Below are 16,389 nucleotides of genomic sequence, written 5' to 3'. Positions count from 1 at the left end.
AAAATACATCCGTACTTTTGATACTTTAAAGTACCTAGTACTCTAACTTTGATTCCACATATGTATTTCAAATTCAATTGTTAACTATATTTTTTATTATCTCTATTATTTTTTTTTGTTTAAAGCAATTAGAACAACGGTCAAAGAATGAATTGTGGTATATTAATGAAATAATAATTATGAATCTATCACTGTGAATAAAACCCTGACATTTTGACTGCAAACAGAGAATTAGCTTTCTTCACTTTGGGGTAAAATAAAGAATGGGGCGTGGCCGGGTCAGCTCAGTGGGTAGAGCAGGCGCACATATACTGAGAGGCCCAAAAAATAATCTAAAAGAAAATAAAGAACAGGGAAAACAGGGGAACTAGTATTTATTAGGTGTACAGGCAGATAGTTCATTAAAAGTTTACAATATTGGGAATCAAACAGCATTATCAGCCATTGTTTGTTGCCCTTTATTTATAAGCACATCCTCTTAAAATATTGTACCAGTTATTTTTGGCAACAAATCAGATTTTGTGAGTGGCAGAAAGAAAGGAAAAGGATTATAGTGAGCCCTGTGTTAATCTGTCATCTGTTTCTGTGTTTTCAAAGTTTTTTATATCAGAAATATGGGTTTCTTAACAAGCAAATTGCCCCCAAATAACTTGGATGCATGCATGCACGTTGTATGGAACCGATACAACATATACATCCATGCTTCCATGTTCTTTGTAGGTAAGATTCATGATTACTTCCATTGAATTTTGGTTGTTTTATTTAATTTCATGGCATTTGAAATTATTATTTTTTAAATGGTTTCAAAACAGCATCCTGACCAAACTTTTACTCAACATCCTCTGATCTTAACTATTCTACTAATCAAAATAATTCATAATATCTGATTTTTTTCAAACTCAAAACTTAGGTATAATGTCATTTTATTAGCTTTGTTGACAATGAATTAAAAAAAAAAAGCGTTGAGAAGAGGGACAAAAACGTTTAAAAAAGCGCCAAAAGCTCATGGACGACAGTGAAGACAACACAAGGGTTAATGACTAAGTGCCAGGTGGGCAAAGATTGCACTTCGCTGACTATTTTGCCTCAAAAACTCCATCAAGGTATTTGAAAGGATTTCAAATACGGTGGTGAAGGGTGACCCAGGACTCCTGTACAGCATGTGGTTTAGTAGCTCTGGGACTCAGATCGTGCTCGGGGTTGCACTGTTCAGGTTGATGTCTCCAATCACTCGCACCAGGGTCACTTCCTCCAGCTCGCTGACTCGGTGCTTGAACTCCAGCAGGTCGGTGCCATCCACTGACACTTTAAACGAGTTCTCGTCCACGAGGAACTTCAGCTGCAGGGGGACCAATACTAATGTTATGCACAACCAAACTTCCAAATCCTAGAAGTGGAACATCGTGGATATAGGCTACCTTGGGCTCTAGAAAAATGTAATCAGCATTTTATCAGCCCAAAAGATTAAATGAGAAACTAATTACTGGTAAATTCATAAGGAAAAGGCAACTTAATGACATTAAGCTAATATAAGCTTTTTGATTTCAACTGAAAAAAAAACACTGCAGGAAAATATCTATGCAAAATATGAAACAAATGTCTATACCTTTAAAGCTGTGTTAACCAAGTTTGAGATCTGGGAGTCTAAAACTAATTTCCTACTGACTCAAAAGCCTGTCTGTCACTGATATGAATGGGTTAGTACTGGTTTTATAGATCTGTGACATGCATCCGATCATATCATCATGTGACACAGATTAAATATGTTGAACACGTCACAATGTTACTGTACATTTTTATTTATTCTGGCTGATTAGACATCTTCTTATGCCGGTTCATGTCATTTCAAAGTTATCATAATTACGAGGTCCCAGCTTGGAAATAGCATTCATGTCAACAGCCATGTCTTAATTACGAGTGGGAAACTCAGACTTTCTTTGATAGTTCTGATATATCTCACTTAGCAGCCAAAGTCTGTGGACCAAGGGGATACAACTTTAACATTTAAATGGATATTGTGTTATACTGTCAATCCACATTATTTTGAATGCTCACTTGACCAAACTGTAATCATACAATCATTGAGTTCAAGCACAAAAGTGACACCACTGACATTAACATTGTAAGCCTCAATTATGTATGAAAGGTATAAACTATGGACCTTTTTTGAGTTTCCAAATCTTAGCTTTAGTGCCACTACTACTACTGTTACACTTTACCTCAAAACGCTGTCCCTGGACAAATGGGAAGCCTCCTTCCCGCTCCTCTGGCCCCCAACATTCACCTAGGTTGGAGTTTCTGACAATTATTCCCTCAGAAAATCGAGGATTGAAGTGAAAGACGACATCTGAACCTCTGACGAAGTCAACTTTGAACCTGCAAGAAAAAGATCAGGACTTAGTGCTGCTGACAACAAATCCTTCTTTCACTGCCCAATTAAGAACAAAAATAAACGTGGCATGAACAAAAAAAAAAAAAAAAAAACAGTAATGATAATTCATTTTAGAAGAGTTTTTTTTCATTTTGCAAACAAACTGCATCCTTTCACTGTCAATAACAGCCTGCTATTAATAAATGTAAAGTAAAAGTAAAAGACATGCGTTCAAACAGTGAGATGCAAGCAAAATGTGTGTGAACCACATGTTGAAGATGACCACACTGCCATGGTCTGGAGGATTAGGATGGATGCAGAGTTGTTATTTATCAGGAATGGAATTGTTCACAAATTTGATCGCTTTTATATAATGTAACTAAACTACTTCAGAGTATTAATACTCTTAAAACTTTGACCCTCCCCACATTCATGCCACACCCACTCCATTTAGTTCAGCGCTGATGCAAATCACAATGACAACGACAGAAAATGTCAAAGAAAGAAAAATCACTTTTCAACATTTTTACTACAAGTCATCAACTGTACAAACTGACAGAAAACAAAACAACTTTAAATTATAACCAGTTACAAAAATGGCAAGGTAGCCTAATGTGAAAATAGTGACGATCAGCACACACATTGTAATTAGATTTTATCAGAGAATATAAAAGTGGCCACTTTAGCTGTATATTTAAATATCTAGCTCAGTGTTTCTTAACGGGGGCGGTACCGCCCCCCAGGGGGCGTTCAGAAGATGATGGGGGGCATTGGAAGCAATATTTTGGAAAGGGGGGCGTTTGTTAGAAAGCTAGTTTAAACCAAAGATTCACAATAACAATACATGTTTACACTTAAACTACTAAAGAAGTAGTCTGCAAATTAAAAGCTGCCAGTTTACAGCACTGCGACTGGACGAGACGGGTATCCAAACTTTTCTGTGCTTCTGTCAGCTTTGTTTGTTTGTTTGTTTTTAAACCTGTAAATATATATAATTTCTATTCACATGGCGTTTTTGATACCTGGGAAACTAATACATGTGTTGTTTGTCATTCAATGATTTGATTTTTTGATTATTTTTGATAACAATAGTTACAACAATAATAGGCCTACATTAGGGCGTAATCATTAATATTCAGGGCATTTAGCCTACATAATATTTGATGGGGGGCGTTAGGGACCTGGATAATGGATAGGGGGGCGCTGGCACAAAAAAGGTTGAGAACCACTGATCTAGCTAGTTAACTGATCGTACATAGTTACACAGTTGGCTACTGACCTAGCTAGCTAACAGCAGCTATTTGTTAGTTAACGTCCATATGGTTAACTCGTTTGTTAATATTAGCTCCACGGTGTCAAAAGAGAATAAAGTAGTAAAATGTGATATATTATATTATTATATATATTTCATGTTACCTCTCCAGAAGATGAACTCCTCTCCAATGATATGTAGGTAATAGTTAGGATTTATCTAGCTGTGGAAGCCAGTCCGACCTGCAGAGATAACGTTGGATCTTCTTTCACAACTGACTAATGTAGCATATAGTGGAGGGTGATGTGGTGAGGGCAAACCAGCTCAACCAGTTCTACAACAGGTTGGATTGGACCATAACGATGGCTCAGTTCCATCAAGTGTCCCAGTAAGCTATTTCAGTGAGTCAGCATGCACAATACCAGGGCCTCTCCTAAGTGGAATGCAGCCATCATTAGTGGTTTTGAATATGTTTTGAATACACCTGTGCTTTTCCTACAATAACATGTTGACATGTCATAGTAGGAAAAGCACAGTTGGGCCTGCCCAACCCCCACACCGCACCCAACACCTACTCCAATCTACCCCCACCCTCACGCTCACCTCCATAATCAACAACTGCTTATGTACTATGGCGAATGGATTGTGCCACGGATTGCCATATCACTGTCATCAACAGACAGGTTTAGGAGGTCCTTTGCTCGTCCCCAGGGCCATACAACGTTATTCAATACCACACAAAGGGAGAGGGGAGAAATGGACTTTTCAGCATGAGCCTGTCTCTCTCAGCCCTGTACCATTACAGGGCTGAGAGATTTGAAAGAAATTTCCCTCTGTATGAATAAAGTATCTAAGTATCTATCTATCTATCTATCTATCTATCTATCTATCTATCTATCTATCTATCTATCTATCTATCTAGCTATCTAGCTAACGTTTCAACTCTCGACAAGGAAGTTGATGACGTGTTCTGACGGGAGGGCGGGGGCGCGCGCGCGCGCGCACACACACACACACACGCACTAGGCGGAGCACCTGTTAACTGTTAACTTGTAATTAGCACCGATTGATATCGAAAATAGAGCAATGTCATGCACAGTAATTTGCACTAGTCATAATGACGTTTGAGATATCTTTAACTTTCATTCTGTCTAGTCAAAACTGAATTACAAATATCTCTAACTGTCGTTTCGACTAGTCACAATTACGTTACAGATAGCCTATCTTGAATGACAATTCCAACTATCCAAAACGTAATTACGACAAGTCAGAAAGACGTTGTTGATATCTACAATGTTAATTCCGGATAGTCAAACTTAGCTTTTAAATGTTAAAAGTGCTTGCCATATGTTCTTCTGACGGAGGCAATCAACCAGTGGCGGTAGAGCTGAGGTGTACGCGGTTTTTGAATAGTGTCTAGTTAGTTGCTTGTAATATACATTTACGGTGTTTGTGTGGTTGGATATTGGTTTAGGACTGAGTATTGTCAGGAACAGTTAGTAGGAAGATCGGCCGACGGCCTGTATAGGTCCGGTATCGGTTTTTCTGCTTTGTTCTTTGCAAACTCTGTCAAGATGGCAGGGACGGAGATTGACGGTGGCGAAAGTAGTATGTTGAGTGAGGAGGAAGAGAGAAGGCAGGGTGATTGGAACGAGGTAGTGAATAGAACAAGGAAGGAGAGTGGTAGAAAAAGGAAAAAAGAGCAGACTGGCGCTAGTGGGTCGGATAATGATGGGAGAGACGTTGGGGGGAGAGGTCAGAACACTGGAGTAACTAATATGGTGGTGAGATTTGAGGAAGAAGGGGGAGTGAAGAAGTTTGATCCTCTAAAGTTGACACAAATCATTCAAAGACAAGTTGGTGAGGTGAGGTATGCGAGGGCTTTGGGGGATGGGAATTTGCTAATAGGCTGTAATACAGAAGAGGTGGAAAAGGTGAAAAAATTGACTAGCGTTGGGAAAGATAAGATATCCCGGGTTGTACAGGTTGGGGAAAAGAGGTTCAGTGGTTGTAAGGGGGTGGTTTTTGGGATTTCCCTAAATGTCAGTATGAAGGTATTGATGGAGAACTTGAAGGTGAGGAGTAATTCTATAAAGAGTGTGAGGAGACTTACCGCTGGAGTGGAAAAAAGGGAAACTGAAGGTATCGTGATAGAGTTTGAGGGAGAGTTGCTACCTAAGGAGGTGTATCTTGGCTTTCTGAAGTATAATATAAGAGAGTTTATGCCGATGGGTTTATTTATTTAAGGGTATGGGGAAAAGTTTCATATGCTGAGGCAGTCAAGATGGCAGGCCAGAAAAGACAGGTGGAAGGGGAAGGTGGCAGAGAGATAGAAGCAGCGAAAGAACAGCAGGAGAAACAGAAAGTTTGGAGAGAGAAGAAGAACTTGGTGACGTTTATAGCGGGAGTTATTAATGCGACCTGTGAGATTAAATCTAAAACTGAACGGATTCAGATTATTGTGAAAGCAGCAGAACATCATTTGGGTATGAGAGGGTTAAAATGGGAAGAGGTGAATGATGAGCTTAGAGTGCAATCTGGCCAAGAGGTAACGTGTGTGAGTTGATATTAATAGTGTTGTTAATTCTACAATGGAATGCAAGGAGTTTATTATCGAATGGACAAGATTTCAAGCAGTTTATTGTAAGTAGGAGAGATAAACCAGACATTGTTTGTGTTCAAGAGTCCTGGTTACTTCCTAGGCTAGACTTTATTTTATATGGGTATTTGGCGGTGAGAAGAGATAGAAGAGACGGGAGAGGTGGAGGATGTGTCACTTTTATAAAACAAGGCCTTCCTTATAGAGTACTGGGTATAGGGAATGAACAAGAATATGTGGTAGTGAAGGTGTGGGCTGTGGAAATGGAGTTGGTAATTGTAAATTATTATAATCCCTGCAAGAGATTAGAGTTACGCTTACTTGAGGAGGTAGAAGGGCAGGATAGTAGGAACATTATGTGGTGCGGTGATTTTAATGGGCACAACATGTTGTGGGGGAGTGATAACACAGATAAAAATGGACTGGTGCTTGAGGAGCTGTTAGATGAGAGGAACCTGGTTTGTTTAAATGATGGTAGTAAAACGAGAATAGATATTACGGTGGTTAAAGAATCTATGCTTGATCTCACATTAGTATCTAATACTACAGCACCAATATGTGATTGGTTTGTGTATCAGGAAGGGACTATAGGAAGTGATCATTATCCAATCTGGTGTAAGATAAATGTTAATAACTCATTGGTTAGCGAAGGATCGGGTGGGAAATGGAAAGGCAAAATGGGGTAAATATTTGCAGGTCAGCGACAAATGTCTAAATCAGGCCAATGCAGAAATGTCTATAGCGTCACTTAACAGTTACTGTACATAAAGCAAGGCATAATATTGGCAGCATTGGAATCCATTACTAAAAGTAAAGGTAGTAAGAAGAGAAAAGTAGTGCCATGGTGGGATGATGAGTGTAAGGAAGCTGTGAGGAATAGAAACAGGGCTTTCAGAATAGTGAAACGGACTCATAATTTTCAGCATATGATACAATACAAGCAAGCTCAGGCTGTAGTGCGGAGGACAGCGAGACATGCAAAAATGTCACATTGGAGGAATTATTGTGATACGATTGGTAGCACAACGCAAGTGGGTGAGGTGTGGAGTATGATAAAAAAGATGGGAGGTGATAGAAGGGAGTGGAGTTACCCAGTTCTGACTGAAGGGGATGTGACAGCAGTAATAAGGAAAAGGCAGAGTTGATAGCATCCATGCCACGCCACATTGAGGCAGGAATTCATGCAAAAGGGGCCCAAACCAAGTACTGAGTACATATGCATGATTATAGGCTACTTTTCATTTCTGTATTTAAAATGCTTTTTTTATAACATTCTAATTTTTTGAGATTTTGAATTAGGGCTTTTCACAAGCTGTAAGCCATAAATCATCAAAATTATAACAAATAAAGGCTTGAAAGATCTCGCTTTGCATGTAAGGAGTCTATATATTAGTTTCACCTTTTAAGTTAAATTACTGAAATAAATGAAATTTTGCACGATATTCTAATTTTCAGTTTCACTTGTATAATGACAATGAGTTAGTTATATTTTTTATTATCCCTATTATTTTTTGGTTTAAAGCACTAACAACAGTCAAAGAATGAATTATGGTATATTAATGACATAATAATGATGATTCTATCACTGTGAATAAAACCCTGACATGTTGACGGCAAACAGAGAATTAGCTTTCTTCACTTTGGGATAAAATAAAGAATGGGAACAGGGAAACTAGTATTTATTATGTGCACAGGCAGGCAGCTCATTAAAAGTTTACAATATTGTGAATCAAACAGCATTATCAGCCATTGTTTTTTGCCCTTTATTTATAAGCATATCATCTCAAAATATTGTACCAGTTATTTTTGGCAACAAATCAGAGACCCAATCCCTTCCTTCCCCCTTTCCAACATTTTACTTTAATTTGAGCCTCACTTTTTAGACCATTAGATTTGACTTCAACATGAAATCATTCGTAAAACATTGCGCTACCCTCCAGTCTGAGACCTCAGGAGGATTAATACTGAACAAAGGAGGAGCTCAAAGTCAGTACATCTTAAGAAGAAACTTCATTAGCCTACTGAATGTTAGCGGGCCAGTAAGGGGTGTGTGTGTGTGGGGGGAGGGGGGGGACAGATTTTCTGCATCACATTCATGCATTACAAAGGCTTATCAAGATCTTGATATACAGAACAGAATAATTAACATACACATACTGTAAACAAAATACAGCATACATACTAGTGGAAAATAGGTTCCACTTGGCCTACAATCTTTTAGGTATAAATTAGTATTTCCTTAAAACGCCTGTTTTAGATGCACTATATCTCATTCACTACTTTGATACTGTTAGGTCATAAAATATTGATTTTGTGAGTGGCGAAAAAAAGAAAAGAAAAATCATTCAGCACAAGAAAGGAAAAAGGATTATAGTGTGCAGCCCTGTGTTGATCTGTCATCTGTTCTGTATTAATGACTAAGTGCCAGGTGGGCAAAGATTGCACTTCGCTGACTATTTTGCCTCAAAAACTCCATCAAGGTATTTGAAAGGATTTCAAATACGGTGGTGAAGGGTGACCCAGGACTCCTGTACAGCATGTGGTTTAGTAGCTCTGGGACTCAGATCATGCTCGGGGCTGCACTGTGCAGGACGACGTCTCCCGTCACTCGCAGCAGGGTCACTTCCTCCAGCCCGCCGACTCGGTGCTCGTACTCCAGCAGGTGGGTGCCGTCCACCGCCACTTTAAAGGAGTCCTCCTCCACAAGGATCTTCAGCTGCAGGGGGACCAATACTAATGTTATGCACACCATGCCAATTTATCATGGGTTCAGGCGAGTAGAGCTGAAACAATTAGTCCAATAGTTGTTCAACAGAAAATGAATCTGAAATACTTCTGATGATCAATGCATCAATTAAGTCATTTTTTGAACATGAATGCCAAACATTCTGCGCTTCCAGCTTCTCAAATGTAAATATTTGCTGTTCGTTTTTTTGTCATCTTCTATGATATTAAATTCAATATCTTTGGATTTTGGACTGTTTGGCTGAACAAAACAAACAATCAATCAATCAATCAACAATCAAAACAAGCAATCTGAAGACATTACTTTGGGCTTAGTCTTGCATTGCCAGACCTTCCTCCACAGCGCTGCGGAAGAGGGTCTGGCTAGTCCACACTAGTGCCCTTTATATAGAGAGTGTGGCCAACTAGGGAATCAAATGTTCTGAGCTATCCCGTTATGCAATTGGTTCCGAGGTGATCACATGTTTCGTGGACTCCATGTTTGATACCAACATTCATCTGATTCCCGCTGACATAGTGCAGGGAATAGTGGAAAAAGTTAATAAATTATTTTAAAAATGACAAATCACTGAAAAAAAAATGCCCAACTGTTGCACGTTTGGCTGCAATGAAAGACATGGAAGCAGCAAAAGATTTCACAAGTTCCCCCCGTGAAGCAAGAAGGCGAAAAGTATGGGAGCTGTTCAATATTGTGTGAGAATGTCAATTTCTCTCTTCGATATATCAACTTACATAGGACAAATATAGTAATACCATCGTTAATGTGTACCATGCTGTCAAAAAAGTTCTAACACTGCTTTAGAAGTGAATGAATTTAGCCTTATGCTAGCGTTAGCTTTTTCGATAGCACTCCATGTACCTAAACGCTTGTGATCTTGCCACAGTCATAGCTATGGCTTTTGGTCTCGACCGAGTCCAGGTGTCTTTATGCTCATAATAATATTGGAGGGAAAGTGAAACACAGCTTGGACGGGGATGTTGTTCGGCTTTCCAGAAGTTTAGACAGTTAGCTAACGCTACGCCGATGTTTGCTAACTTTAGCGCAACAGCGTTAGCCTAGCCTGCTAGGTAAATATTACGACTCCCTTCGGAGTTTCCTATATATGCGTCCACGTTGTCAACATAAGACCTGTGGCGTTAGTGCTCCTTTTGTACCATAATTTTATTGAATGAAATATTGAGCTTCGCTCCTCTGAGATGGGTGGGTTTGTGTTACATTACACACAAAGCTAGCTATAGTTAGCCTGTATGTATGCTAGTGGACATTAGAAAGGTAAACACTGCTCAGAGACTTATTAGGCGACATGGTCACTCACTACAATGGGCATTTTTTTTAAGCCCATTTATGATATAGAAGGTAAAACTACACTGGAATATTTCCGTAAGGGACTTTTACATATTGACAAACGTTGATAATAACATGTATATGCCCGTTTATGGTAAAAATAAGCGATTTATTTCAAGATTGCATATTCGCCCCATAGGGTTACACTGTATAGTCATCGGGCGTTGGTATCCAATATGGCGCCCATGATTTGAGTTGGCCACACTCTCTATATAAAGAGCGCTCGTCCACACAGCATTCCAGGATGGGAGAAAAACGTCTTCTGGTTTATTGGCGTTTCTATAAACCAATCACAATCGTCTTGCTAAGCTCTGGACAGAGCAACGGCGCCTCTGCAAAATAGTCTCAGGAAGGAACTTGTTTTGGTGGAACATGTGTACGTTCAAAGGTTGTTTTAGTTGTGCAACAGAAAACTCAGATTGGAAAGATAGTCTAGCTAGCTGCCAGAGTTTAAAATTCCAACACAAAGGAAGCCCAAAATGAGTGAAATCCGGCAGAGTTTCCCTCAGCCATGGAGCAATCCTAGAAGTGGAAGATCGTGGATATAGACTACTTAGGGCTCTAGGAAAATGTGATCAGCATTTTCTTAATATTTTCTGATCAGACCAAAAGATTCAAAGATAAACTAATTACTGGTAAATTCATAATGAAAAAGGCAACTTAATGACATTAAAGTGATGGTTCGGAGTAATTTACCCTAGGGTCCTTTGCACCATGACCTCGAGCCAAACACCCCCCCAGAAGCTTTTTTCACCTGGGTCTAACATTGGGCGAGTTAGCGTAGAGTAGCGTTAGCAGCTGAATAGCTTAGCGCAGGGGCTAATGGACTCATAAAACGATGGATTGGAAAGTTTGTAAGTACACCAGAAGTATATGAACACTTGCCCTCTCTTTTCTTCTCTCTGTTGCTGCAGCTGCTGCTACCTGCAGTTAGACAGTGCTTAGGGCTTTCTACAAATTACTACACTGAAAAGAGATACAACAAAAATATTTATTAATTTAATGATTAAATAAGGTAATGTCTCCAAACTTACCTCAATTATTGCTTGTCTCCTGCTAGTTATATTATAGCACTTTCTTTAAAAAATAAGTTAAATTAAAAAATATTTTTGTTGCATCTCTTTTCGGTGTTGTAATTTGTAGACGGCCCTAAGCACTCGTCTTACAGCAGCAACAACAACAGCAGAGAGCAGAAGTCAGCAGGCAAGTGCTATTTACTTAAACTTCTGGTGTACTTACAAACTTTCCAATCCATCGTTTTATGAGTACATAACCTATATATACTAGTGTAGACCTTTGGTATCATTTCGGGCATTATTAGTGGGGTCATTTAAGAGATACAAACGTGGGTCCATTAGCCCCTGCGCTAAGCTATTCAGCGGCTAACGCTACTCTACGCTAACTCGCCCAATGTTAGACCCAGGTGAAAAAAGCTTCTGGGGGGGTGTTTGGCTCGAGCTCATAGTGCAAAGGACCCTAGGGTAAATTATTTCGAACCATCACTTTAAGCTAATATAAGCTTTTTGATTTCAACTGACAAAACACTGCAGGAAAATATCTATGCAAAATATGAAACAAATGTCTTTATTTATACCTTTAAAGCTGTGTTAACCAAGTTTGAGATCTGTCACTGATATGAATGGCTTAGTACAGGTTTGATAGACCTGTGACACTGCTTCCGATCATATCATCATGTGACACAGATTAAATATGTTGAACACATCACAATGTTACTGTACATTTTTATTTATTCTGGCTGATTAGACATCTTCTTATGCCAGTTCATGTCATTTCAAAGTTATCATAATTACGAGGTCCCAGCTTGTAAATAGCATTCATGTCAACAGCCATGTCTTAATTACGAGTGGGAAACTCAGACTTTCTTTGATAGTTCTGATATATCTCACTTAGCAGCCAAAATCTGTGGACCAAGGGGATACAACTTTAACATTTAAATGGATATTGTGTGATACTGTCAATCCACATTATTTTGAATGCTCACTTGACCAAACTGTAATCATACAATCATCTTGAGTTGGAGCACAAAAGTGACACCACTGACACCACTGATTGTAAGCCTCAATTATGTATAAAATGCATAAACTATGGACCTTTTTTGAGTTTCCAAATCTTAGCTTCAGTGCCACTACTACTACTGTTACACTTTACCTCAAAACGCTGTCCCTGGACAAATGGGAAGCCTCCTTCCCGCTCCTCTGGCCCCCAACATCCACCTAGGTTGGAGTTTCTGACAATTGTTTGCTCCGGAAATCGAGGATTGAAGTGAAAGACGACATCTGAACCTTTGATGAAGTCAACTTGGAACCTGCAAGAAAAAGATCAGGACTTAGTGCTGCTGACAACAAATCCTTCTTTCACTGCCCAATTAAGAACAAAAATAAACGTGGCATGAACAAACAAAAAAAAAAGTTTTTTTTCATTTTGTCTGTCAACAACAGCCTGTTATTAATAATTTTAAAGTAAAAGATGTGCGTTAAAACAGTGATTTGCATCAAGATGTTTCACCAGTGTGAACCACATGTTGAAGATGACCGCACTGCCATGGTCTGGAGGATTAGGATGGATGCAGAGGTGTTATTTATCAGGCATCCAGTTATGTTACTCAGAGAGCATCACTGACAGCAGAATTAGAGGATGATTGTTGTTCATACCTGTCTCCACCAGGAACAGGCTCCCCCACTATTGTGATTACAAGGCGTGGCAAAATTCCAGCATGAAGTGGGAGATCAAACGGTGCCATCTGTAAGAAATATTTCAATTTTTAAAATCACAACAAGACATTTACCATGCTATTTTGTTTTTAGAAATGAAGTTAAAAAATGCCAAATGGGAAATTGTGATTGACTGTTTATTAAGCATAAATACACAAATCGAAACAGTGTTTACCCTGTTTATAATATACCCAGGGGCAAAGGTGCAATTGTTCACACATTTTATCGCTAACACTCTGAAGTGATAAGTATCACAAAATAGCAAAGGTATTTTTAGTTGAACATTATACAAAACTTTGACCCTGCCCACATTCCTAAAGCAACACCACAATGAGTCACCACCTCCATTTAGTTCAGCACTGATGCAATTCACAATGACAACGACAAAATGTCAAAGAAAGTAAAATCAGTTTTGAACATTTTTACTACAAGTCATCAACTGTACAAACTGACAGAAAACAAAACAACTTTAAATTATAACCATGTACAAAAATGGCAAGGTAATATGAAAATAGTAACGATCAGCACACACATTGTAATCATACTTTGATTTTATCAGAGAATATAAAAATGCCTGAATACATTAAACATGAGTTCTGTGTAAAAGGTGTCATTTTAAATCATATTGCACTTAATTCAAACAATACATTGCCCAGGCAGATTGAACACAAAACCCTAACTGTATACTGTGTATATAGGCTTTGCCACATTTTCACGTGTAGCCTTATCAAACCATATGTTGATTCTGGAAGTGACGTCCTTGTCCGACTGAAAAGTTGAGTTCATTGCTTTCAATTATATCTGGGCTGAAAGACAAGAATACATTTTTGATAACTACTTTTTTACATTTGTTGATTCTGCTTCATGTTTTGCTTTGCACCCCAGCAGAGCCCATTATACAGAACACAATAATCCAAATGCAGGCCGGGGCGTAAAACCCTGACTGAAATCCCAACAAGGCAGGAAACCAGCTGCAGTATAAAAGGCAGACACCAAACCAGTCACATTGAAAATGGTAGAAGAAACCCTGTACTAGTAGAACTGAATAGCTATATGATAGCAAGTGACCTGCTGCCGGTAGTAAGGATGGTGGCTGGAAGTAGTTCCCCCACCATGAATCCCAAAAAGAGATGCTTCACTGCCCACCAGAGCAAAAACACACCGGAAAAGACATGCAGCAAGCAAGCAACATAATGTTATTTTAAAACCGTGTTAGTACTCACCATCATGCCTCCTGGAGCGGCAGGCCCACCGTATGGACCCATAGACCCAGGGCCAGGACCGAAGGAGCCAGGGGCAGGAGGGAAGCCTCCGCCTGCGGGTGGTCCCCATGACCCAGTGGGTATTGGGGGAAAGCCTCCAGCAGGGTATGCAGGGTAAGAGCCAGGGCCAGCTGGAGGGGGGAATCCACCTGGACCACCTGGTCCGTACATCCCATTGCCTCCTCCTGGCTGACTGCCTGGGTAAGGCACATTTGGATAGGGCCCAGGGGGAGCTCCAGGGCCAGAAGGAAATGGTCCAGTTGGGTAAGAAACAGGGCCTCCAGGTAGCTGTCCTGGAGCTCCTTCAGGTGGATACTGCCCAGGGAACTGCCCAGGGTACTGCCCAGGATACTGCCCAGGGAACTGCCCAGGGTACTGCCCAGGGTACTGCCCAGGGGCTCCAGGGCTGGATGGGAACTGCCCTGGAGCTCCTGGTGCAGGTGGGTACTGTCCAGGTATGCCAGGACCAGGGGGGAACCCACCAGGTGCTGAAGGAGGTCCTGGGTACTGCCCCGGTGCTCCAGGACCAGATGGAAATGGGAACTGCCCAGGCGCCCCAGGGCCAGATGATCCACCATATTCACCAGGAGCGGAGGGCTGGGTGGGAGCTCCTGGGGCTGAACTTGGCCATCCTGGGTTTGCCAGAGGTGGAGGGTTACAGGCAGGGGCAGATGGGTTAGTGTTCCCTATTTTCTTTGCATTGCTTGGGGTGTCGTCTCCTAAGGCATCTGACAGCTGAAGTAGAAGACAAAGGGAAATTGAGTCTCTCTGTATACAATTAAAGACGTGTTTAACCACTAGCATTGTGCAATCCTTTGAACTCACCGAGAAATCTGCCATGATCTAAAAAAAAAAAGACACAACAAGATAAGACACAACTTTCATTAGTTTTATTAGGAAGTTGTAACAAACGATTACCGTAAGCTGTCAAATACTGGAAGGTTAGTCACACAGAGTCTCTGAGTAATGGCAGAGTAGCTAAATGTTTCCATCCCCGACTGGTGATCAACAAAATCCATTTGGGCAGAGTCGAAATATCTTGACCAAACCTAAATATCATTACGACAAGCTATACAGATGCCTACACTGACTTTAGCTGCATGTTAACGGGGATATAGTTTTTTAAATATCTAGTTAACTGATGTTACATAGTTGGCTACCGACCTAGCTAACAGCAGCTAACTGTTAGTTAACGTTCATATGGTTAGCTCGTTTGTTTATATTAGCTCCTCGGTGTCAAAAGACAGTAAGTAGTAAAATGGGATATTTCATGCTACCTCGCCAGAAGATGAACTCCTCTCCAATGATATGTAGGTAATAGTTATGATTTATCCAGCTGTGGAAGCCAGTTAGCCAGCTAATTCGACCTGCAGAGCTAACGTTGGATCTGCTCTCACAACTAACGTTACAACTCTCGGCAAGGAAGTTGATGACGTATTCTGACGGGAGGGCGCGTTTCGGTGTACACACACACACACACACACACACACACACACGGTGACAAAAATGTTTTAATGGTCATAAATGAATAACTACACCCAGCTAAACTAAACATTTATGGATAAAACCTTCGATCTCCTTCTTTTCTGCAAGGTGACATCTGTGTCTATATTCCACTCAGGGCCGGACTAACTTCAGGGTGGCCGGGGCCCCTGCATGGGCATAAATAATAGCTTTTATTAATAGCTTTGGGCCCAATATCAACCCTCCACTCTCTGCGCAACATCTATAGTTTATCAGAATAAGAAGCAGCTTTAATGGCCGTTTTGAAGCCTCAAGTTTGGCGATACGGGCCATCGTGGTTTTTTGCAACCGGATGTGACCATTTTTGATGAGAGGGTGGAGCTGGGGGGAGGATGATGCGGCCAAGCCAGTTCAGCTTCAGGTTCAGGTTCCTTTATTTATATCAGTTAAAAAGTGCAGGGCATCCACAACACACAGTTTCAGACACATAATGGGACAATACATAACAATACAATGGGACAATTAATAAAACAGTTATGAACTGCAATAATAATGATAATAAAGAAAATAAACACACAAAAAAAACGTTCTAATGCTCCAATGCTAATCAAGATCAGTG

The 16,389-nt window shown here is 40.2% G+C and overlaps 1 protein-coding gene and 1 long non-coding RNA gene across 2 annotated transcripts; both read right to left on the bottom strand.

Moving 5' to 3' along the window:
• Nucleotides 1-967: 967 nt before the first annotated feature.
• Nucleotides 968-4,055, bottom strand: LOC114546523 (uncharacterized). Its single transcript, XR_003691059.1, has 3 exons — nt 3,788-4,055; nt 2,220-2,376; nt 968-1,339 (listed from the first exon to the last, which is right to left on the bottom strand). It is a non-coding gene; the product is annotated as an uncharacterized LOC114546523 (long non-coding RNA).
• Nucleotides 4,056-7,884: 3,829 nt separating this feature from the next.
• lgals3a (lectin, galactoside binding soluble 3a) lies at nt 7,885-15,751 on the bottom strand. Its single transcript, XM_028565329.1, has 6 exons — nt 15,584-15,751; nt 15,132-15,149; nt 14,268-15,041; nt 12,985-13,073; nt 12,482-12,638; nt 7,885-8,938 (listed from the first exon to the last, which is right to left on the bottom strand). The coding sequence occupies exons 2-6, from the start codon at nt 15,144-15,146 to the stop codon at nt 8,783-8,785; spliced, it is 1,191 nt and encodes a 396-aa protein (XP_028421130.1). The 5' UTR covers nt 15,147-15,149; nt 15,584-15,751; the 3' UTR covers nt 7,885-8,782.
• Between the last annotated feature and the right edge of the window lie 638 nt (nt 15,752-16,389).

Source organism: Perca flavescens, chromosome 20 (genome assembly GCF_004354835.1).
Source record: "Perca flavescens isolate YP-PL-M2 chromosome 20, PFLA_1.0, whole genome shotgun sequence".
In the NCBI taxonomy this organism is placed as follows: domain Eukaryota; kingdom Metazoa; phylum Chordata; class Actinopteri; order Perciformes; family Percidae; genus Perca; species Perca flavescens.
The sequence above is the reverse complement of the archived record's forward strand: the minus strand, read 5'-3'. Positions and strand labels throughout refer to the sequence as shown.

Bases quoted from the DNA above. Each gene is read 5' to 3' on its own strand.
- lgals3a (XM_028565329.1), bottom strand. The intron at 12,639-12,984 runs GTATGAACAACA...TTTTTCTTGCAG, and splicing joins CCTGTTCCTGGTGGAGACAG to GTTCCAAGTTGACTTCATCA. The intron at 8,939-12,481 runs GTAAAGTGTAAC...GTCCCCCTGCAG, and splicing joins TCCAGGGACAGCGTTTTGAG to CTGAAGATCCTTGTGGAGGA.